General features: G+C 39.7%; 1 protein-coding gene and 1 pseudogene across 1 annotated transcript; one reads left to right on the top strand and one right to left on the bottom strand.

Moving 5' to 3' along the window:
- The first annotated feature begins 2414 nt into the window (after positions 1-2414).
- LOC100964686 (casein kinase I-like) lies at positions 2415-3509 on the top strand. The gene is made up of 2 exons (XM_003791902.1): positions 2415-2862; positions 2941-3509. Exons 1-2 carry the CDS (start codon positions 2415-2417, stop codon positions 3507-3509), a joined length of 1017 nt encoding a protein of 338 aa, XP_003791950.1.
- Positions 3510-6509: 3000 nt separating this feature from the next.
- On the bottom strand, positions 6510-11066 carry LOC100954000 (annotated as a pseudogene).
- Positions 11067-20246: the final 9180 nt, after the last annotated feature.

Below are 20246 nucleotides of genomic sequence, written 5' to 3'. Positions count from 1 at the left end.
GGAGACAATGAGGTTGTACAAATAAAGGAGACAAAAAAGGTAGATGTTCTATAAGCTGCAGCAGTTTATGGTTAAGAACTGACTGTATTATACAAAAGGCTTTTCTACCATCTAGTGGTCATTGTGTAGAACTGTCTTGTTCTAACGAAACTCACAGGACTAAATTTTAAATGCCTCTACATTGTGCATAGAGCTAGTGATTAAAATACTAATGCTACTATTTTGAAAATACTAATAATAACATAACCCTTGCTCTTGATAAGTTTCTAGTCTACTGGGGGAACAAGCAATTTAAATATTTACAGCTAAACCATTATGCTATAAATGAAATTATTAATAACAATAGTTAAGGCTATGTGATATTGATCTAAGTACATTACATATTTTAACCTATCTAACGTTCTCAGTAAGCCTATGAGGTACTATTTTTTAGCCTCATTTAACAAACAAAAGACTGAGCTGAAGCTTAGAGAGGTTATATGGCTCTCCCAGAGTCACATAAAATAAGAACTGGAGCCAGGCTTTTAATCAGGTGGACTGGCACAAGCCTGTTCTCTAACCACTGAATATTTATTTTGGAAATACAACAGAAGGAATACATAGTAAGTAATCATAAGAAATGAACCATGGCAGTGAGGACGGGAACAAAAAATTCAGGTAGGAGAGAGTCCTAAATTGGGGGGGGGTAAGAATTAATAGGACTTGGTGCACGATTGAATGAGGAGAAGAGGGAGAAAGCAGATGATAGAATTTCTGGCTAAGCAAATGGGAGATGGCATTTAATTATGACAATGAATTTTGAGGTAGACATTAAGTGTGAGGGGAATGAATAAAGATACACCTCTCATTTCTTGTTTAGAGGCTTATAAGTAATGAGAAGTAAACATATTTCGAGAAAAATGTGAATATTAGGAAAAGGCCTATGCACAGTCAGGACAACTGGTCATTCCCATTGTGGATCATTGACTTGAAGAAGACATATGAGAATACATTCATCTGATATGACTTTGTAAAACGTTCAAGCTTTCTGAAGTTGGAAATGTCTATCATGAGCTATACCTACAAATAAATATTCAAATGTTTCACTCTGTATTTGAAGTGTTAGACAAAAAGCAATATGTGGGGGCCCCATATTATAGACTCTCAGGGAACCTTTCTTAGAACTTTATTAAAGCTGGAAGGACCTTGAAGTTCAAGTAGTCCAACTTCCTCATTTTGCAAGTAAAGGAATTTATGTCAAGTCAAATAAATAAATATTTTTTGAGCACCTACACTATAATAAGGAACTGAGGTCATCATTTCATGAGCTTTAGAAAAGTACAATACAGAGTTCTTGTTCTCAAAAAGTTTACATTTTGATCAGAGGGATAATATAGTATGCAAAATAGTTTTTCTTCTGGTCTTCTCAGAATCCATTCCTCTTCTTTTGGTCACAGCATCCTGAATTTCTTTGGGGGAATAATCCTCAGTGATTTATGTGGGGCTGATCCCAGCCCTGGCTCCAGGTGACAAGGCCTAGCCAATAGGAGTATAACCCATTTCCATCATGATGATAACTAATCCAGGGATGGAATAATGTCATAGCCTAGCCAATACTATGTAAAAGCAAATGAGCATTACATCAGAAGTTTTTCTGAATGTTTTTCTGATTTTTTAATTACCTATATACTTGAAATCTTTTATTAAAATTTGAAGTCCAAATTTGAATGACAGTATCTTTCTTTCCCTGGTACAAAGGATACTCCCTTTGATCTTAACATGTTCTTCTAACTTCATTCCAAGACAATTTTCCTGGTTTCCCAGAGTGCTGTGTGCCAAGAAGTATTTCCTGGTTTCCCAGAGTGCTATGCGCCAATGTGTTTCCTGGTTTCCCAGAGTGCTGTGCACCAATAAGTGTTTCCTGGTTTCCCAGAGTGCTGTGCGTCAATAAATGTTTCCTGGTTTCCCAGAGTGCTGTGCGCTGTGTAGCAACAGTTCCTGACAACTGGAGACATTTTGTGTTGGCTGGAGCTGGAGTGAGAAGATGGTGGTGTCGCCAGAGTGACAGGAGTCCGTCCAGGCTGGAGCTGGCATCAATGGTGGCAGTGGTATCGCAGCCCTAGTTCACTGAGCATCTCTTCCAGCCCCCAACATCGCTGAGAAGGTGAGGAAACGGTGGCCACCTGGAAACAAGTGGCCCAGCCTGGTAACCATGAGAACCCCTCACAAACTTCCACCTGCCAAAACCCAATCGGGCAGTTGTGATCAGGTTCCCTTTGACTGGTTCTGGGCCCCATAGTTCCAGGAAAGCCTCCCTGTTCCGTTTCTTGCTGCCCTTCTTGGCAGCCTTGCCCCGGGAATGAACCTTAGGGGCCTCCGTTGTCCCTTCAGAGGGTGTTGAGGCTTGACCATAGACTCCATCTTTGTCTCTCAGGATGGCGAGCAGCAGTTCCAAAGGTGAATTCATTGTCGGAGGGAAATACAAACTGGTTCGGAAGATCGGGTCTGGCTCCTTCGGAGACATTTATCTGGCAATCAACATCATCAGTGGCGAGGAAGTGGCAGTGAAATTAGAATCTCAAAAAGTCAGGTGTCCATTGTTGTTATATGAGAGCAAACTGTATAAGGTTCTTCAAGGTGGGGTTGGCATCCCCCATATAAGGTGGTACGGTCAGGAAAAAGAGTACAACATACTGGTCATGGATCTTCTGGGGCCAAGCCTTGAAGACCTCTTTAATTACTGCTCAAGAAGATTCACCATGAAAACTATACTCCTATTGGCCGACCAGATGATCAGTAGAATTGAATATGTACACTCAAAGAATTTTATACACCGAGATATTAAACCAGATAATTTCCTGATGGGTATTAGACATCAGTGTAGTAAGTGTTTAGAATCTACAGTAGGGAAGAGGAAGAGAAGCATGACTGTTAGTACTTCTCAGGATCCATCTATCTCAGGATTAAACCAGTTATTCCTTATTGATTTTGGTTTAGCCAAAAAGTACAGAGACAACAGGACAGGACAACACATACCATATAGAGAAGATAAAAACCTCACTGGCACTGCTCGATACGCTAGCATCAATGCACATCTTGGTATCGAGCAGAGTCGTAGAGATGATGTGGAATCATTAGGATATGTTTTGATGTATTTTAATAGAACCAGCCTGCCATGGCAAGGTCTAAAAGCAGTAACAAAAAAACAACAATATGAAAAGATAAGCGAACTGAAGATGTCCACTCCTGTTGAAGATTTATGTAAGGGGTTTCCTGAAGAATTTTCCATGTACTTAAACTATTGTCGTGGGCTGCGCTTTGAAGAAACCCCAGATTACATGTATCTCAGGCAGCTATTCCGCATCCTTTTTAAGACCCTGAATTTACAATATGACTTTGTATTTGACTGGACCATTTTAGCGCAGAGAGCAGTGCAGCAGGCAACCTCTTCCAGTGGGCAGAGTCAGCAGGCCCAAACCCCCACACCCAAGCAAACTGACAAAAACAAAAGTAATGTGAAAGGTTTCTAAGCATGACTCGAGGAAAAGCAGATTTGATAATTGTAGCAACATTTTTTTCTCCCCAAATCTAGAAATTTTAGGTCATATGTACACTAGCCAGTCATTGTGGACAATCATTTACTTGGTGTAAAGAACTTAATTTCAGCATAAACTAATGCTGGGCATCCTTGGTGATACCGTTCTCTTGAGTTGTACCTGCTGTAATTGTAAACATTAACTGAGAGTGAAACGTGGTGTCCAGTTTTCTATCACATCTTTTCAAATGCAAAAAATTAACTAAATGGTTGACACACACAAATTGGCAGACAAATTGTACATATGTCATATTTTTATTAAAACCTTTTAGTTTGAACTACATTGCTTTGAGATCTCATTTCAGAAAAACAGCATGAACAGTCTTCAACCACAGTTGTGATGTTTGTAAATGCTCATAATTACATATTCTTAGGGTTTTTCCATCCTGGGGTTTGCAAGTTGCCCACTGAAAACATTCTTAAAGTGGTTGGCTTCTTGTTTGCAAGCCAGCTGATGTGGTAGCAACCAAAGACTCCAGTGTTTGAGAATATTAAAGACTCCACCTGCTTACCTAGGCTAGAAATAACAGCATTTACAGTGAAGACTTAAAAACTTAGGGACTACTAGATTATCCTTAGGACTCTGTATTGACTCTGTAATATTCTTGGTATTAAAAAAAGCATATTTGTCACGGAAATATTGTTAACATCTTACAACTGAACATGTATGTATATTGCTTAGATAAATGTAATCCCTATAAACATCTATGTGATCTGGGATGTTTTTATTTTGAAATGAGAGCTTTTTTGTTTACAAGTTCATTAAAAACCAAAAACTGTTTCTGTAAAACCAATAAAGAAATTTTTCCTGTATTCTATTTTTCTGTATTCAAGAGTACAATTAATGGTGGCATATTGGACTAACTTGTCTGTCTTCCATTTCTAACATCTTCTACTCATCTTCTCCCCTTTGCATATACTAAGACTATCTTAAATATTTTTAAAACACCCCTTTGTATAGAAATAGGGGAGGCAATAGGAGGAGCGACCCTTTCACTTTACATAGGCATGCACAGAATGTGTTCAATAGAGTGAGGCCAGATAAGCTCAAGTGGTATGTGAGAAAAGGACCACAATTTCATTATAGTAGACATTATATGTCTGTCTTATTTTAAACAAATAAATTTTATGTGATTATCACAACATCTCATGTGATTTTAGGAATAGGTCCTAACCTTGTAATCAGCCTTATCTCTCTATTTCCCTAAACAAACTCTCCATTTCAGTCAAAGTGGTCAATTCACTGTAATGTAAACAAGCCTTGAATTTAGCCTCTGAAATTTGGCTCATGCCAGGCTATGCTACTCCTCTAAAATTCTTTCTTTTATCCATCTTTCACAACCACTAAACTTCAGCTAAAATTTTACCTTCTTCACAATACTTCCTCTGTGCCAATCTGAAATAATTGCTCTCATACTCCCAGAATGAGTTGCATTCTAGGTAAATTCTTCAGCTGTAGCTTCCATTTCACTAATTGATTCTTCAGCTCTGTCTAATCTATAGTTTAATCTGTTCACTGAATTTGTATTTTAATGACTACATTTTTTATTTCAAGGCAAATCAATTGGTTATTTTGCAAGACTTCTTGGACTTTTTGGCAGTACCTTGATATTATACCATATTTTTCTTCTTTTCAAAATGTTTTGCCATATTTCATAATATATACTTAATAATTTCATCATCTGAAGGATTTGAGGGTCCCATCCAACTATTGGTTGGCTGCCTCCCACTCATGGTGGCATGAATCCGTATGTTTTTTTTCAGTGACATGAAAAGAAATTATTTTATTAATAGAGTTGAGAGATGTGCTGGAAGTATTCAGAAAATGACATTCTCCAATTTGGTTCTCCTCATAAGGAGTCACTGTACCTCCCAAAAAGCTTATAGAATGACATTCAAACAAATAAAAATATGGTGTAAAAGTTATCTAGAGAATAATGGCTAGGCATGTACCTCATTAATCCCAGAGACAAATCTTCAGTTGGTCTTTACCTGACCCAGAGTGTCAGGATGTGTTAGAAATAAATTATAAAAAAGCTCCAGGGCTTTCCTTTTGCTACTATGGCCAAAGCCTTGAGCATGCTCAGGCTTCAGAAGAGCCTACTATCCTCCACTGTGGCAAAAAGAAAGATTGGTTGGACCCCAATGAGACTAATGAAATCACCAATGCCAACTCCCGTCAGCAGATCCAGAAGCTCTCCTAACTGGTACCAGGTCTGAGAACAACATCCATACTCTCCAAATAGTCTCACACAAGAACAAGATGCTGACCTCCAGGGATCAACTTGAAGCCAGAGCCAGCACTTAGGAAACCACATAGGACATACTGCATTGGGCCCCTGTGGGTCCAAGAGAGGGCTCCTAGACAACCCCATGTGTCTGTGCACACTGTAGTGCTCAGACCTCACCATTGCCAAACAACAGCCCTGTAAGAAAGGGCTATGTGTCCCATGTCATAGATGAGAAAGCAGAAACAGAGAACAAGGCTGGCTCAGGACCCTCTCCACCTGACAGTAGCCTGTCTCTCAAGCTACAGAAACTTCTCAAAGCAAAAGGAATTAGAAACCTTGTTCAGGGGCAGCAAGGGTAAGGGACTAATATCAGGTTATTATGGGAACCCATGATCAATTAGAACTGTGGGTCAAAACTAGAACCCTAGATGGCAAGCTTTCTGCTGGGGGACTATGATGGAGAGCAAGTGTCTGGGTGAGAGCTATAGGATCAGCCGAGAAACTATTTGAAGCAGTAGGAAGGCTCATTCCTGACAAAGTAGGTTCTACTTTGTCTCATAACCTGAACAGCCATCTGAAGACATACTGGGAAGTAGGATTCAGGCTCCAGGCAGTGAACACACCAGGCCAGAACCACAGCAGAGGAGCTGGCAAAGTCATACCTGCTCTCCCGCCCCCCAGCTGGGTGTTCTTTCCTCCTCAGGTCAGGTGTACACTGTCATGGGGTTTTCCTTCCACTCTGACAAGGAGGACAGGCTTTCAGCCACTTCCTTCTGGATAGGCCATCCCCAGGCCTCAAAGAAAGGAACCAGATTCTTCTGTACTTCTTCAGAGCATGTCTTCATAGATTCATCTTGATGGCGTTGTCGTTAGGGATGCCAAAGAAGGTCTGGTACTCAGCAAAGAGCTGGGTGAATGGTTCCCACCTAAAGCCCTCCTGGAGCTGAAGGTATGTTTCCAGAGCTATCCACACACTCCCATCACATAGGGGGGTTCCTTTCCCCAGATGGGCTTTGATTCTCTTCTCTCTTTCCAGAGGGCTCAGAGTAGAGTGGGCCTGGGCTTGGGGAATGCCCAGCACTGTCTCATGTACATAGACTGACCACAGGTTGCAGGTGGCCTCAGCAATGTGCAGGAGGAACTCCCACCCCTGACATTGCTGATTGTGGCCCACCTCATGAGTGGGGCCCACAGCCCTCTGTTCCTCATGCCTGCCTCATTGATTAGCTCCTGCACCAACTCCAGATGGCACATGATGGGGTACCCTGAGTGCATCCAGCTAGCTAAGATATGCACATCAGCAATGATCCCCTCCAGCCAGCAGAAGGGGAAGGACTATGCCCCTAGCCTGGCCACAGCCAGCATCCTCTCATCCCAGAGGTGGAACAGAGTCTTGGAATCTTCCAGGGCCTGAAGGCTTGTGATCAGTACTGTCAGGATGATGTTGTCTGTGGCCAGCTATCCCTAGGGTGCCAGGTTCTTTTGGACACAACTTCTCCAGTCTGTGTCTCACCCTGATTGTAGCAGGGGCAGGCACAGCCCTCTTGATGGTGATAGAAACCGGGCTGAGTTGATTGCCTTTGGGCACAACGATGTAGAGGAGGCCACCCCAGAGGCAGGAGACCGACCATTTACCCCTGCCCATACAGCACTGGTGTGTCACCATGGGGGTTTGAGAGAGCTTCCTGACCTTGGTCAAGTTATTGGTGTGCCAGCCAATCTATATCTTGAGGCCAGCAGTGGCAGCAGCTTCTGATAGCGAGATTTCTGCATTTTGTCCTTCCAGGAGATAAAGCCCCATATTCACCCAGGAGTCACCACCGCCTGGGTTGGTTACATCGATCTCCATGGTGATAAGGTGTTCTGAGGGCTACAAACTGGAAGAGTAGGTCCAGGTGCCAAGGCCTTGGGCCAGCTGGGAGCAGTCAGTTCCTGAGTGTGCTAACTCTGTGACCAGGCAGATCACCGCGACCTCACAGGAGTCACTGGCCACTGGGTTTTCTCTGCTCACAGCTGGGAGGACCAACTGCCACAGCATCATTCTCAGGAGCCAGTGTAGGGATACATAAGCCTGGAACCCCTCTGCTGGGATCTGTAGGAAGGCAACACCATCTACCCCCAACTTTGTCAGACAGTTATTTTCCAAATTCAGGCTCCCATGGCTCAGTACAGCCTAGAACTCAGACAGCGCCTTGCAAAAGTGGTAGCTCCTTGTCTCAGGGATGGGAACAGGGAAACAGCCTAGGCTGAGTGCCCAAGGCAGGATACTGAGGCCAAAGAAGTTGAGGATGTCATTACCAGGGAAATAAGCCAAAGTAGAGCAGCCTGGGTTTTGGGAGGCCCACCACCAGGCCTGGCTCCCAATCAGCAGCCCCCACCCTTGACCACAAACTCCTACAGCCTCTTAGACTCCTGGTCGCTATAAATCATGCAGCAGTAGACACACACAACACTGGTTGGATGGAGCGCCAGGCTACACTGCAGACTATGTCCTGACAGTAGGGAACACAGATTTTTCAGACTTGTGTTCACCCCAACTTTGCCTATCTGGCCTCTAGCCAACCAGTTATAGCATTCAGCATAAAAAAGCCCCACGTTGGGAGCATGGAACATACCCTCATGGCACCCAGGACCACCTGCCATGGCCATAGCAGGCAGCTGCCAGAAAGCAGTAGAGTGAAGCATTGAGCCCAAGGGGAAAGGCTAACAGCTGAGAAGGAATGCCCCCTGTCCTGATGTCCAGCTCGGAGATCTCTTCCAGGAGCTGCTGCTGGTCCTGTCTGAGATCCTCCCCATACCTGAAGTTCTAGGGTTCCACCTACCACCTGGGGCATTAAAGTGCTTCTTCTGAGGGATTAGAGTGGTCACAGGACCCAAAATTAACAAGTCAGTTTGTTCCTTCCCGCAAGCACTACCTACTGACTGCCTTATGCTTTTTTTAAAAGGTGAGTTCATCTTTAGTAGAGCTTTATCGGTATAAAATACTTTGTGGTCTTGTTTGAGGGTGTGACTTTCCAGACAAGATTGTCATTTGCTTCTACCAGGGAATCACTAAATGGGAACCAATTTTATGTTCATTTCACGGGTTGAGGTTTACTCTACCATAAAAGGAATATATATTTGGAGAGTACAGGGAAAACACTTGAAGAAATTGGCCTGGGAGAATATTTTATGAGGAAGACCTCCCTGGCAATTGAAGCAACACCAAAAGTATATTACTGGGATCTGATCAACCTAAAAAGCTTCTGCACAGCCAAGAGCACAGTAAGTAAAGCAAGCAGACAGCCCTCAGAACAGGAGAAAATATTTTCAGGTTATGTTTCTGGTAAAGGTTTGATAACCAGAATCCACAGAGAACTCAAACTAATTAATAAGAAAAGAACAAGTTATCCCATTTCATTGTGGCCAGAAGACTTTAACAGAAACTTCTCTGAAGACGACAGGTGCATGGCCTACAGACACATGAAAAAATGCTCATCATGTTTAATCATCAGAAATATGCAAATCAAAACTATCTTAACTCCAGTAAGAGATAGATGATATCTCAGATGTTGGCATAGATGTGGAGAGAAGGGAACACTTCTGCACTGCTGGTGGGAATACAAGCTAATACATTCCTTTTGGAAAGAAGTCTGGAGAACACTGAGGGAACTAAAAGTAGATCTGTGCTTCAATTCTGCAATTCCTCTACTAGGTATATATCCAGATTATCAAAACTCATTTTATAACAAAGATACTTGTACCAGAATGTTTATTACAGCACAATTCATTGCTTTTTGGTTTTTTTATTTATACTTTATTCTTATCCACTTATTCCTGCTATGCTGGTTTGCAAATGCTTTCATGAATGATTACATTTGTCTCTAGCTCTAAATGAATTGTCTAAAAGAAAATTAGCATAAGAATTAATATTTATAATATCAAGCCCATGTTTTTATAATTTCTGTGCAAACTAGGATAATAGCATAAATTTTAAACACATTTATAAAGTAATTTTGTCTACTTTCTCATTTGCCCTTTTGTCCTTTTAAAAATTAATTTTCAACCATCATTGTTCCTTTAATTTACTTAACATGTTTTTACTACCTTTGCATAAACATTTATTTTATGTTTAACATTTTCCTAGCCATATTTGACATCACTTAGCCAGCATTCATACAGTATTTGCTGTCAGGATTGAAACTGTAATACAAAGCACATGCAACCACAATGTGAATGCAAGGATGAGCTTAGTATTGCTTACATTACCAGCCTGAAGCTCAAGTTGATGCTTGCCTTGTTGCTGGACAGGTGACAGAAACCATTTCCTGGATTTTAAGACATATGGAAAAATTAGATCCAAAAATTGATCCTTATATGATTATCATGGGCTTTGGGAGTTTGCTGAAAATCAAACTTCAGTTTTCTTCCATGAATGGCCACCTTCCCAGCTGATATCTGGTACCTCTATACACAGGCCCTCAATGAGTTAGACATTTTTAAAAAGTAAATAAAAGAGTAAAATTAGTTCCAATTCTGTAAAGTGAGTAAAGGTTCTTAAAAGTGCACAAAAGGTGGTAAAACCACCCCATGGTATTTATTTAAATATTTAATAAGTAAAAGTAAATCACTGAGAATTGTTATTTCAACAATTTAGTCTGGGACTGCCTAATAATAAAAGCTAACCTTTTTGGCTACAAAACTATTGCCCTGCCTGTGGCTCAGTGAGTAGGGCACCAACCCCATATACCAAGGGTGGCAGGTTCAAACCTGGCCCCAGCCAAACTGCAACAAAAAATAGCTGGGGGGAGGGGGAGTGGAGGCAAGAAGGCCGACTGGAGCCAACTTTCCACAGAGGCTCCCATCCAGAAGGAGAGTTAAAGGACAGAAGTTTAGCAAATAAGCTGATGGTTTGGAGTGAGCCAAGACAGAAGGTTGAAGAATTCACATCAACCCTGCTGAGACAAGCTACAACCCCAAGGAAACAAACAATAGGTACAAAATCCATTGCCGAGCAGACAGGAGTCCCCTCCCCCATGAGAACAACTCGCAGTATACTTTCTACAAACAAGCGAGCAGAGTTCAGATATCCTCCTATTTTATCCCATGGGAGAGACCCTCTAAAAACCAGAACTCCTTCCCCTAGTGTGCCATGGCACTCTCCTGCTAGGCATAAAACTGTATATATTCTCTACCAGCAATTCTGAACTCCTAGCACTCCCCTTCACTCTCATCCCAAGGTCTGGAAGCCTGTCCTCCATGGAGTCCAGATTCTTGGGCATTTTCCTGAGAGGTACGGACAAGGTGTGGGCTATTGCAGGTCTGTGCTGGGTGGGTCCTTCTGACTTCATAGAGTACTGGAGTGAGTCATACTCAAGCTGCCAGCAGACCCCTGCTATCTAGTTACCAGAGACCTTTTGAACTCTCTGATTGAAACTGGGTACTGGCTGGGACAATCAGTTTGGATCTCTTCAACTGGGCCAGTCACCCAAGGACTATCCAAAATGGTACCCTGGGTGTGTGGTTGTGGGAAGGATTCATTTTCCTTTTCCAGTTGTTGCCCATGGAGGGTGGGGTGACTTAATTGCTGATATTTCTCTACAGCTGAGACTTCAACCCAGAGTAGCTGATTTACTAGGGTAGGACAGAGACCAGCTGAATACAAAACAGAGCCACTTAGCCCCACCACACCAAGTAGGTCCCCAGTGTCTCAGGCCATAACACTGTATGGGTCCTTTGCAAAGCTCTAGGGGAAAAGGTACAGACACCAGTCCCAGCTCTTGGGCAAAGAGCTGGTTAATCACTACTTCAGGAGCCCCCATCCCAACTTCACCTTATCTGCTTATCTAGCCAAACGGTATAAAATAATCATGGGGCAGAATCAGTGGAAAAACTCCAACAACATGAATTCCAGAGTAGATCAACTCCCCCAAGGAATGACATGGCAGACACAACAGAAGATCCCATTCATAAACAAATGGCTAAGATGTCACAAATCAAATTCAGAATTTGGATTGCAAATAAGATTAATATAATGGAGGTAAAGTTGGAATTAGAAATTCAAGGAGCATTTCAAAAGTTATCTCAAGAATTCAATGAATTCAAAGACAAAATCACCAAAGATTTTGACACATCAAGGCAAGAACTTGCAACCTTCAAAGATCTTAGAAATACAGTAGAATCCCTCAGTAACAAAATGGAACAGGCAGAAGAAAGGATTTCTGATATTAAAGACAAAGATTTTGAATGCTCCTAAACACTCAAAGAGGAAGAGGAGTGGAGAGCAAAAACAGATCATTCTCTCAGAGAGCTCTGGGATAATTCAAAGAAAACTAATAATCACCTTATAGGAATTCTTGAAGGTGACAAGGTCACTTCAAAAGGCACAGATTCTCTACTTCATAACATAATGAAGGAGAATTTTTCATACATGCCAAGAGATTCTGAAATTCAGATAGCAGACAGTTTCAGAACCCCAGCACAACTCAACCCAAATAAGACATCTCCTAGATACATTATAATGAACTTCACCACAGTTAATACGAAGGAGAAAATTGTGCAAGGAGCCAGACATAAGAAAACCATAACCTACGAGGGGAAGAACATTAGAATGACTGAAGATCTCTCTGTTGAAACCTTTCAAGCTAGAAGAGAGTGGTCATCAACATTTAATCTACTAAAACAAAACAACTTTCAACCCAGGAGCCTGTATCCAGCTAAACTGAGTTTTACCTGTGATGGAGAAATTAAATGCTTTAATGACATTCACATGTTGAAAAAATTTGCCGTAACTAAACCAGCTCTCTAGGATATTCTCAGACCTATCCTCCATAATGACCAGTGCAATCCTCCACCACAAAAGTAAACTTACTCAGAAACTTTTGATCAAATTCCAACTTTCACAGTGGCAAAAGATTAAAAATGTCCACTGGACTTTCAAAAACCTCGATACCCCAAATTTTACCAGGCTTATCATTATTCACAGTTAATGTGAATGGATTAAATTATCCTCTAAAGAGGCACAGGTTGGCTAACTAGATATAAAAACTCAGGCCAGATATCTGCTACATACAAGAATCTCATCTTACCTTAACAGATAAATATAGACTCAGGGGGAAGGGATGGTCATCTATACTTCAGACAAATGGAAATCAGGCAAAAGCAGGTGTTGCTAATAAGCAGATACAATAGGCTTTCTAAAAAAAAAAATTTCTTTAGTAGTCCATTTATAAAAGAAGGCAACAGTAAAAAGGGAAAAGGAATACAATGTTTTATCTTGTATGTGACCTGTCTTGCCATTACAATATTTAACTAACACATGGGACTCAAAAATAGGAAGAGAAATAATGGTCACAAAGCATATACAAGCATCTGTTATTTGTAGCTTTCAATTATTCTAGTCATGGAAAATTTTGGCATGGGAGATAAAAGTGATGGATTTTTTATATGTTCTATAATGCTAATAAGGAACATCATACCATTTTATATCTAAGTTTTTAATACAACACAATGGATTGTGTGAAAGATAAACATAACGTAGAGGAATTTTCTGTGTTTTACTAGTACCAAATATTGGCTAATAAATATATTATTGAAGGCATTTAATTTTACATATACATATATTAGGTTTCCACTTTTTGTCTTCACAAAATTAAAAAGGCTTAAAATTTAAAAACAGTAACAATGTTTAAGATAAGAACTAGAAACAAAAAATCTTGTAACAAATGAACGAAGATAAATACATTCAGAAAAGAAATCAGACGATTGCTGCATCGAAATATTAAGCAATAATGATAATGCAAAGGAAGTAACATTCGCTTTATCAAATAAGAGTATGTCTATTAAAGAATGCTTTGACTCTGAGATTCAGTATGGAGTCATCACTTAACTTCTTATTTTTTTTTCAAAAGTCTCAAAAAATAGACAACTAATATTTATAAATAAAAGTAAAAGATAATTTCAAAAAACAGATCATGCCAAATCTTAAAGACAATAGAAAAAGAAGAAATACTTCAAAATCATTCTACTTAATCTGGATATACCTGATATTAAAATTGGAGAAAATATATTATTATAAAGGGGAAATTACAAACATTACACTTATAAATGAGAATGCAATATCCAAAACAACATAGTAACAAGTTGAATTAAAAATTAATGTTTAAGTAATGTAATTTGGTCAAAATTAAATCCAAGTGAGACTTAGTCACTATTTTCTTTTCTTGTTTTTTCTTCTTTTCCTTTACCTCACCCCCTCCCTCCTTCTCTGTCTGGTCTCCCCCTTCCCCCATGCCCTACCATGTCATTAATTGTCATTAATTGTCCTCATATCAAAGTTGAATACATAGGATTCATACTTCTCCATTCCTGGGATGCTTCACTAAGAATAATGTGTTCCACCTCTATCCAGGTCAGTACAAATGCTGTAAAATCTCCATTTTTTTAAATGGCTGAATCATATTCCATGGCATACATATACCACAGCTTACCAATCCATTTCTGGGTTGAAGGACATTTAGGCTGTTTCCACATATTAGCAATTGTAAATTGGGCTGCAATAAACAGGCTAGTGCAAGTGTCTTTATAATAAAAGTTTTTTTTTTTTTTTCCTTCTGGGCAGATGCCCAGTAATGGGATTGTAGGATCAAACAGGAGGTCTAGGTTGAATTCTTTGAGGTTTCTCCATACTTCCAAAAGGTTGTATTAGTTTGCAGTCCCACCAGCAGTGTAAAAGTGTTCCTTTCTCTCCACATCCGTGCCAGCATCTGCAGTTTGAGATATAGGCCATTCTCACTGGTTATATGATATCTCAGGGTGGTTTTGATTTGCATTTCTCTAATAATTAGGGATAATGAGCATTTTTTCATGTGTTTGCTAGCCATTTGTCATCTTTAGAGAAGACTCTATTCATCTCTCTTTCCTATTGATGTATGGGATCATTGGGTTTTTTTCTTGGGGATTAATTGAAGTTCTCTGTAGATCTTAGTTATCAAGCTTTTGTCTGACTTAAAATATGCAAATATCTGTTCCCATTGGGTAGGTTGTCTATTTGCTTTGGTTGTTGTCTCCTTGGATGTACAGAAGCTTTTCAGTTTAATTAAATCCCATTTCTTTATTATTGCTGTTGCTGCTATTGCCATGGCAGTCTTTCTCATAAAGTCTTTCCCTAGGCCGATATCTTCTAGCGCTTATCCTATTCTTTCATTGAGGATTTTTATCATTTCATGCCTTAAATTTAAGTTCCTTATCCATCTTGAATCAATTTTTGTGTGTGGAGAAAGGTGCAGGTCCAGTTTCAGTCTTTTACATGTGGATATCCAATTCTCCCAGCACCATTTATTGAATAGGGAGTCTTTCCCCCAGTGGATGTTTCTGTTTGGTTTATCAAAGATTAGGTGGTTGTAAGTTGTTGGTTTCATTTCCTGGTTTTCTATTCGATTCCAAATGTCCATGTCTCTATTTTTGTGCCAGTACCATGCTGTCTTGACCACTATGGCCTTATAATACAGCCTAAAATCTGTTATGGTGATACCCCTGGCTTTGTTTTTATTACTAAGAACTGCATTAGCTACACAGAGTTTTTTCTGGTTCCATACAAAATGCAGAATCATTTTTTCCAATTCTTGAAAGTAGGATGTTGGTATTTAAATAGGGATGTAGTTGAATCGGCAAATTGCTCTGAGAAGTATAGACATTTTAACAATGTTGATTCTTCCCAGCCATGAACATGGTATGTTCTTCCATTTGTTAATATCCTCTGCTATTTCCTTTCTTAGGGTTTCATAATTTTCTTTACAGAGGTCCTTCACCTCCTTTCTTAGGTATATTCCTAAGTATTTCATTTTCTTTGGGGCTATGGTGAAGGGAGTTGAATCCTTAATTAACCTCTCATCTTGACTGTTGTTGGCATATACAAAGGCTACTGACTTGTGGACATTGATTTTATATCCTGAGACATTACTATATTTTTTGATGACTTCCAAGAGTCTTCTGGTTGAGTATTTAGGGTTCTCTAAGTATAAGATCATATCATCAGCAAAGAGGGAGAGTTTGACTTCCTCTGCTCCCATTCGGATGCCCTTTATTTTCTTGTCTTGTCTAATTGTATTGGCTAGAACTTCTAGCACTATGTTGAATAGTAATGGTGACAGAGGACAACCTTGTCTGGTTCCAGTTCTAAGAGGAAAAGCTTTCAGTTTTACTCCATTCAGTAAAAGATTAGCTGTGGGTTTGTCATATATAGCTTTGATCAGTTTAAGAAATGTGCCACCTATGCCTATATGCCTCACTGTTCTAATCAGAAAAGGATGCTGGATTTTATCGAATGCTTTTTCTGCATCTATTGAGAGGATCATATGGTCCTTGGTTTTGCTTCTGTTGATACAGTGAATAACGTTTATGGACTTGCATATGTTAAACTAGCCTTGCATTCCTAGGATGAAACCTACTTGATCATGATGTATGACTTTTTTGATGATAATCTGTGACCTATTGCCTAGGATTTTGTTGAGAATTTTTGCATCTATATTCATTAGTGAAATTGGTCTGAAGTTCTCCTTTTCAGTTGAGTCTTTTCCAGGTTTTGGTATCAGGGTGATGTTTGCTTCATAGAACGTGTTTGGAAAGATTCCTTCCTCCTCAATTTTTTAGAATAATTTCTGCAGTATAGGAATAAGCTCTTCCTTAAAGGTTTGATAGAATTCTGGTGTGAAGCCATCCACAACAGGGTATTTTTTTGTTGAAAGATGTTATTATTTCTTTGATCTCAGTGTTTAAAATTGGTCTGTTCAAGAGCTCTCTTTCTTCCTGGCTAAGTCTAGGGAGAGGGTGTGATTCCAAATATTGATCCATTTCCTTCACATTGACAAATTTCTGGACATAAAGTTTCTGGTAGTATTCAGAGATAATCTGCTATATCTCTGTGGCATCAGTTGTTATTTCTAGAAGATCATTTCTAATTGAGGTTACTAGAGATTTTACTTTTTTATTTCTAGTTAGTCTGGCCAAAGTTTTATCTATTTTATTTATTTTTTCAAAAAACCAACTCCTTGTTTTATTAATTTTGTGAATGATTCTTTTGTTTTCGATTTCATTAATCTCTCTTTTAAATTTGGATATTTCTTTTCTTCTGCTGGGTTCAGGCTTAGATTGTTCTACTTTTTCCAATTCCATCAGATGCTTGTGAGTTTGTTGATGCACTCTCTTTCTGTTTTTCTAATGTAGGCTTCTAAAGTGATGAATTTTTCTCTCTTGTGTTTTTTAATCCAATCAGCGAATCTATGCCTCTTCAGTGGGGAATTAAAGTAATTAACAGGCTTAGGAGCCCAGAAGTCCCCTCAACCCACTTAAAAGAACTCCAGACTATGAACCTTGGCCAAGCAGAAGCTTTCCAAGGAAAGCACTTATCCCTAGGATCTCTACTGGCATGTCTGCCCCCTTATCCAGTGCACCAAATCCAGTCTCCCTTTATGTCCCTGAGGGGCAAGGCTGTTAATCTGCCAAACACTTGGATCTCCGCACTTCCCCAGCATCTCAATCCCCGCCTTTGGGCAGCTCAGTCACTGGATAACTCTTCCAAGGTCTCCTGGCTGATCCCCATGCTGCAGCATGCAGGGGCAGCTCCCCTACAGAAGCTGTGTGGACAGCCCACGGCTAAACGATAATAACTCCTTTTGGCTCAGTGGCCCCAGACAATGCCCAAAGTCGTCTGCACACTGGCCCAAGATCTCCCAAGGCAGTTCAATCAAGTGCCCAAGTCCAAAAAACCAAAACTGCCCACAAGTAAGGCTTTTCCTGCTTGCAGTCTCACTGTTGCTATGGTTACAGCTGCAGGCGGCCTCCAACCAAACAAACACACCTACCACTTGCCAGTTTTTCACCATTTCTATCCTCCTCTTGGGGTCCAGAAGTCTCTTGCTGACTTCCTGTGTCACCAAAGGGAAGTCTCTGGGCAAAACCCACTGGCCAGAGATGCCTGGAGTCTTCTCTCCCCACTCGCACTGTGCCCAGCAGCACAGAAGCTGTTACTCAGCCGCCATCTTAGCTGAGAAGCCCCCAGATACAATAGGCTTTAAACCAACAAAAGTAAGGAAAGATAAGGATGGTCACGTCACATTTGTTAAGGGTAACACTCAACATGATGACATTTCAATTATTAACATTTATGCACCCAAACAGAATGCACCTCAATTTATAAGATAGACTCTAACAGAGATGAGCAACGTGATTGCCTCCAGCTCCATAATAGTTGGAGATTTTAACACTTCTTTGTCAGTGTTGGATAGATCCTCCAATAAGAAGCTAAGCAAAGAAGTTTTAGACTTAAATTTAACCATTCAACAACTGGATTTAACATACATCTACAGAACATTTCATCCTAACAAAATGGAATACACATTCTTCTCAACAGCCCATGGAACACACTCCAAAATTGATCACATCTTAGGTCACAAGTATAATCTCAGCTAATTTTAAAGAATAGAAATTATTCCTTGCATCTTTTTTGGACCATCACAGAATAAAATTTGAACTCAGTAATGGGAATCTGCATACTCATACAAAAACATGGAAACTAAACAACCTCATGCTGAATGATAGCTGGGTCACAGACAAGATTAAGAAGGAAATTACCAAATTTTTGGCACAAAACGATAATGAAGACACAAATTATCAGAACCTCTGGGATACCACAAAGGCAGTGCTAAGAAGGAAATTTATAACACTGCAAACCTTCCTCAAGAGAATGAAAAGAGAGGAAGTTAACAACTTAATGCTTGAGTTAACATCTCAAGCAACTGGAAAAGGAAGAACATCCCAATCCCAAACCCAGCATAAGAAAAGAAATAACCAAAATTAGAGGAGAATTAAATGAAATTGAAAACAAAAGGATTATACAACAGATCAATAAATCAAAAAGTTGGTTTGGGGGGCAGCACTTGTGGCTCAAAGGAGTAGAGCACCAGCCCCGTATGCTGGAGGTGGTGGGTTCAAACCCAGCCCTGGCCAAAAACTGCAAAGAAAGAAAAAAAAAAGTTGGTTTTTTGAAAAGGTCAATAAAATAGATAAACTTTTGGCTAACCTAACCAGGAAAAAAAGAGTAAAATCTCCAATTTCATCAATCAGAAATGGTAAAGACAAAATTACAACAGACTCCTCAGAAATTCAAAAACTCCTTAATGAATATTACAAGAAAATCTATTCTCAGAAATATAAAAATCTGAAGGAAATAGACCAATACTTGGAAGCACACCACCTTCCTAGACTTAACCAGAATGAAGTGGAAATGTTGAACAGGCCTATATCAAGTTCTGAAATAACATCAAATATACAAAATCTCCCTAAAAAGAAAAGCTCAGGAACAGATGGCTTCACATCAGAATTCTACCAAACCTTTAAAGAGGAACTAGTACTTATATTATTCAACCTTTTCCAAAATATAGAAAAAGAAAGAATACTACCCAACACATTCTATGAAGCAAACATCACTTTGATCCCCAAACCAGGAAGAGACCCAACAAGAAAAGAAAACTATAGACCAATATCACCAGTGAATATCAATGCAAACATATTTAGCAAGATCCTAGCAAACAGAATCCAGCAACACATCAAAAAAAATTATACACCATGACCAAGTGGGTTTTATCCCAGGGTCTCAAGGCTGGTTCAATATACATAAATCTATAAATATAATTCATCACATAAACAAATTAAAAAACAAAGACCATATGATTCTCTCAATTGATGCAGAAAAAGCTTTTGATAATATCCAGCATCCTTTCATGATCAAACACTTAAGAAAATTGGTACAGAAGGGACATTTCTTAAACTGATAGAGGCCACCTACAGCAAACCCACAGCCAATATCATATTGAATGGAGTTAAATTGAAATCATTTCCACTCAGATCAGGAACCAGGCAAGATTGCCCATTGTCTCCACTGCTTTTTAACATTGCAATGGAAGTCTTAGCCATCACAATTAGGGAAAAAAAGGCAATCAAGGGTACCCATATAGGGTCAGAAGAGATCAAACTTTCACTCTTCACAAATGATATGATTGTATACCTGGAAAACACCAGGGATTCTACTATAAAACTCTTAGAAGTCATCAAGGAATATAGCAGTATCTCAGGCTACAAAATCAACACTCATAAATCTGTAGCCTTTATATAGACCAACAATAGTCAAGCTGAAAAAACAGTCAAGGACTCTATTCCATTCACAGTACTGCCAAAGAAGATGAAAAATTTGGGAATTTATCTAACAAAATATGTGAAAGATCTCTATAAAGGGAACTATGAAATTCTAAGAAAAGAAATAGCTGAAGGTGTTAACAAATGGAAAAACATGCCATGCTCATTGCTGGGAAGAATCAACATTGTTAAAATGATCATACTACCCAAAGCAATCTACAGACTTAATGCAATCCCTATTAAAGCTCTAGTGTTATACTTTAAAGACCTCA

Source organism: Otolemur garnettii, unplaced genomic scaffold (assembly GCF_000181295.1).
Source record: "Otolemur garnettii isolate 467f Iridium unplaced genomic scaffold, OtoGar3 scaffold00051, whole genome shotgun sequence".
Lineage (NCBI taxonomy): Eukaryota > Metazoa > Chordata > Mammalia > Primates > Galagidae > Otolemur > Otolemur garnettii.
The sequence above is the reverse complement of the archived record's forward strand: the minus strand, read 5'-3'. Positions and strand labels throughout refer to the sequence as shown.